The sequence below is a fragment of the Diospyros lotus genome, chromosome 14 (genome assembly GCF_014633365.1).
Source record: "Diospyros lotus cultivar Yz01 chromosome 14, ASM1463336v1, whole genome shotgun sequence".
NCBI lineage: Eukaryota > Viridiplantae > Streptophyta > Magnoliopsida > Ericales > Ebenaceae > Diospyros > Diospyros lotus.
Genome location: NC_068351.1, coordinates 13,016,621 through 13,021,630, shown reverse-complemented (window position 1 = coordinate 13,021,630; position 5,010 = coordinate 13,016,621). Strand labels below are relative to the sequence as shown.

The 5,010-nt window shown below is 36.5% G+C and overlaps 2 protein-coding genes across 2 annotated transcripts in view; both read right to left on the bottom strand.

Moving 5' to 3' along the window:
* Nucleotides 1-5,010, bottom strand: part of LOC127790845 (uncharacterized) — a 116,670-nt gene that overhangs the window by 77,449 nt on the left and 34,211 nt on the right. The window lies entirely within an intron of this gene.
* Nucleotides 366-3,766, bottom strand: LOC127790841 (metal tolerance protein 4). Its single transcript, XM_052320558.1, has 7 exons — nt 3,247-3,766; nt 2,945-3,141; nt 2,646-2,844; nt 2,127-2,305; nt 1,666-1,816; nt 1,014-1,147; nt 366-922 (listed from the first exon to the last, which is right to left on the bottom strand). The coding sequence occupies exons 1-7, from the start codon at nt 3,443-3,445 to the stop codon at nt 743-745; spliced, it is 1,239 nt and encodes a 412-aa protein (XP_052176518.1). The 5' UTR covers nt 3,446-3,766; the 3' UTR covers nt 366-742.

Below are 5,010 nucleotides of genomic sequence, written 5' to 3'. Positions count from 1 at the left end.
TGTAGTCGATCCCACTTAATGAAAGTAAGGCTTGGTTGTTGTTGAGCATTTGTCAACTTGACACCCTTTCTCTTGCACCCCACGGCAGAACACACTCTCATTATCACAGCTAGATCTAGAACCACGGAGTCTGATAATTTGTTAGTCAACTGTTTGGTTGCAATTTCATTTGATTTTAAATGCTGTTGTATATATTTTGACCAGCCTATGTTGTGATGGACTGGTACCTTTGATCTTCAAAGTGGGATTAGAAAAGCATTCTTGTTTCCACATTTGTTGCATGCACCATGGCTAAAGAATGTTCTCCCGTTCTTGAACCGTCTCCACTTCAAAATGCTGAGGAAGATGAATCTGGATGCCACAGAACAAATGCAGAAGAAAGGTACATAAAAATGCTCAGAGGAGTAGTACTTTACAAATACTGGGGAAAGTGGGAGAGAACTCTATCAGGCTTTTACTCTCCATCCTTATGTCACAGGTGTACATGCCAGAAACAATTGGTAAGATGTGTGGTTGACCCAGTGACAATTAGCCTTTTGGTTCTACAGTCTCAAGTGACCTCCTTTCTAACTTAAAAAACTCTGATGATGTTCCTTGCAGGCACCACAATCAAATGCTCGGAGACAATGTTCATTGCTAGGCCAACGGGAAATATGGAGTTTTGCTAACATATATATATATATATTGCCGGGTTTTAACTCAAATATTAACTGCTGCTCTCTCTATGGCGTTATAGAATGAATCAAGGCTGCTTGTTGGGAATTCTGCTTAGAATGGAGTGCTCTGGCTTGTGATCACACTCAAAATCGAGGTGTACAAAGGCTCGCTCAACTTCAGGGAGTTCCTCAATCTTAATCTGCAGAGACTCTCCGATTGCATGGGCTTCTTTCAATGGTAAGTCTTCTGGCAGTTCTATGTCAACCTGCATGCACTCCAGTATTTAATTTCATACTCCAAACACACACTTATTCAAAAAAGAAAAGAATATATATCTGGCAGCTAGCAGATTAGACCTCAACAAAATATAGAACACCAAAGGTGTAGGCACGGACTGTGTCAACCCTTTTGATTTGAGGATGGTGCCTGAGTACTAGATACGTGAGTTTCTGCAGAACCTCTGGAGGAGCTGATTGTCCAACGAGCGACACTGTAACATATACATAAAATTCATCAGACATAATTCTCTGATTAATTAGAACTGCCTCACTATAGGCCTCGATGGTTGGTTGAAATGAAATTGCTTCAAAAACTGATAAATATCCTTGCAGAACTCTCATATTGAAGATGTGTTACAATTTAGGTGGAAGAAATAATGATATTTAACTCTAGAGCCTTAGATTTAGCAAAAAGAAAAAACTCTTAGAGCCTTAGAGGCGCGTAACGATTCTTGAAGATAGTTGAAGCCTAGCCCATGAGCTAATGAAAGAAACATTGCCAACACTACATCCAAGATTCAACTAAGCCCACAACGAGAGAGTGTGTGTGTGTGTGTTCAAAACAGCTGTTCTTCTTTTCTTGAACCTACATGCAATTGCCTTTGACCGATTGGATGGTTTACAGTTTGATAGTTTTAGAGGGAGTAGATGGTTTACAAGAAAGTTCAAACTAGTATGGAATGACACAGAGAAAGGCAAGAAATTATTGAGAAGTAAAAAGAGACGTAACCTGCATTTTCATGCACAGTCCCAGACCAATTTGAAATGGTATAGGCAGCAAGAACAATAGCACCAACTGGGTCAATCCACCAGTAGAATTTATCTCCCATCACAGCAGCCACCAGACCAACCACATTTGTCACCACATCAAAATAATGATCCTGCAAATCAGTTTCATTCACACAACACAAAATTTAGTATATATAGCAACTGCTTTTCACCTTCTATCAATCATGATCCAGTAGATACACCATTACTAGGAACTTTTATTAGCATTTACTTGCCGGCATTTATGTTGATGACAATAACAAACAACATGTCAAGTCTTTATCTTACTGTGCCTGGTTTTTTGGATAAATGTCAAAAAAATTTCAACATTTGGGGTTTATGAACAAATCCCAGGAAAAAAAGACAAAATAATAATAATAATAATAATAACACCACCAATTTGTTTCGGGCTAGAGCACAAACCTTGGCATATGCGCGGACAATCTTGTTTGTTGAGCTTCTGCAGTAAATCCAGAGAGCAAGCTTGACTGCAGTTGCTGTCAGCATAATTGCATACAACCAAGTCAATTGCACCCAATTCATCTTCTCAGATGGCTCATCTTTGATCAGTTGTTCTGCTGCCTGAACCAACACTTGGAAACCTGCAGCAGCCAGATATATAACATGAAGGAACTAATTACTATTTATAAGGGGCTAACTCCCTGTTTGTTGAGAGTTGGTAGAGTCGTTTTTGTGGTCACTTTTCAAAGAGGTTTCCACAATGAGGTCTATAGTGGTCTCTTCTGTGATTAGAGGTTTAAATTTTCATAATGGCAAACTCACATACAGATGTTTGTATGCTTACCTTGTGCGGATGGTTTCTAGGTAATTGAGGGTGCAGGGGGATTTCACATGGTGCACAATTAAAGGACAATGGTTGTGGGTTTCTCATTACTTAAAAACAAAAAAGAAAGAAAGAAAGAAAGAAAGAAAAGGATATACCTAGTGTAGCCATGACAGCAGCAAAAATGATGATGCCAACCGGTTGCATCCTTAATTTTCCGATAGGGTATTTATATATGTTGATGTCTTTCATGGACAAGTGGGTGAACCAAAGAATGCCGCCGGCAATGAGATCAAGCAGAGAGTCCAGCGTCGATGCAGCAATGGCCAAAGATCCACTTCTGATGACAGCATAAATCTGCACCTCCCAATCACACCCTAATAATTAATTTCATAAAAAAAGATAAAATGGAAATGATCGGAAGAAGCATAGAAGATGGGTTAATTTAATTACATACCTTTAAAGCCAGTAAGAAAATGTTGGCCCAGTTGGAGATGGTCATTGCTCTTTCGTGCTGGGTTTGTTCTCGGCGGAGTTGCTCCTCCTCCTCATCATCATCTTCAACCACTTGGGTTGATGAGGAGTTCAGACAGGACTCGACTTCTTCAAAAGACTTGAGCGTTGCAAATTGCCTTTCATAGTATTCTTTCTCTCCTGCTCAAAGCCATAAACACACACACACACACACATATATATATGTGCACATATAGAGCAGATCATGATGATGGATGAGCAAATGTGATGTACAATATGAGTTACCTTTGATTAAGCCAGTGGTTTTAGAGAGATCAATCTGGAAAGGGGTGTCGGGATCAAGGCCAGACCGAAGCTTGTCCGGCAGTTTAGAGAAGAAACTGTGCTTGAACAAGGCAACTGAGTTCCCTAACTTGCAGCAGTAGCTCCTTGAATCCAAACCCGATTCTTCATTTTGCACTAACAATGGAGTTTCCAAATCCATAACACACACACACCCCCCAAACACCAACAAATTCAAATGAAAAACGCCTTAATATGCTGCAGAAAGCTGACTGAACTTTGTTTAGTGTGGAAGGCTGCCTCTCTAAGAGCAACACTGAGAAACAGAAGAAACCCAAAAGACTGTTGGGTTTGGTTTGGTTTAGTCTAGTTTTTGGGTTTGTTTGCCTAACTGGATCCGAATTGGGCACTGTCAGATGTGCACGGTCGTCTTCAAACAGGTGTCGTAATCCTGTTGGGGGATTCTGCTTTGGGAGGATTTTTCTTGGACTTGGATACTATTGGATCCTATTCTCTGATGATGAAGTAATCTGGTACGGGCGGGGCTGCTGCATGTGGGGTGAAATTTGGTCTGGTTTGCTAACATCTAGACACATTGAAAGCCCGGGACAGAGTCCTTGAAATTTATTGGTGGCACGGCAGTAGTTGGTCATAATAAATACATACATAATCATTCAATAATATTGATAATGGTGGATGAAACATTATCGTTTTCCCCAGTCATCTTGTGAGAGTATGTATGTATATAACACTCGCGGAACGGGACGTAAAAATGAAAATGGTTTGTCTTCTTAATTTCTCGTCCAATTTAGATCGATTCTTTCTATTGCTGCTTCCCTTAGGATAATTTCCTAAATTCAAAATAAAATAGAAATAAAATGTTCATCTATCCTCTCAAGCCAGCTTAAGATTATTTGTAATTTTAGTTAAGAGTTATTTCGATGTTCTTTTAATAATATAAATAAATATTAATTTTTTTTTAGATGTAAAATTATTAATTAAATTTAAAAAATAAATCTTTTTCAATTAATAATATAGACAAGAATAAAAGATCTAGAAACATAAAAGATGAATAAATAAAAAATATAAAAAATTTACAAATAAGTCTTGTAAATTAAAAAGTTCTACAATAACTTCATTTCTTATATTATTTCTTTTTTTTTTTTTGCATTACTAATTTACATTTTACTATTTATTACCTAACAATGAAAAATGATATGTGAACTTGAGAAGTTAAGACACTTCACGATTTATTATCTAATATTAGAAAATAATTCGTAGACTTGAAGAGTTCTAGAACGAAAACAACAAAATGATATAATATAAATTCAAACAAAAATTCATCATAAAATAAAATTAGTAATTTTATATCTTAAAAAATAAAATTTAAATAATTAATTATTAAAATTAACGATTTTGAGCGCTTTTTTTTTTTTTTCTTTTTTGGTCTGTTCAAAAACTATATCATCATATCACTCATTGATCCTTTTTGTCTTTTTAAGTATTATTTGAGCGATTTGCTCCTAACATTTTCTTTTCTTTGGTGGGTTTTGTGTCTTTTGACTTACAAGAAGTAGGTTGGAGTGTATCAATTTTCTCCCTCCAAAAGTTACATAAAACTCCTCATATACAATATATATTAGATTGAAGGAAAGTAGGAAACTAATTAACACTAAAGAGTAAGGGGAAGAAAATATATAAGGTGAAGGCATAAATGTATCTTTGTACTTTAAAAAAAAATTATTATGATACCTTAAATTTTTAAAA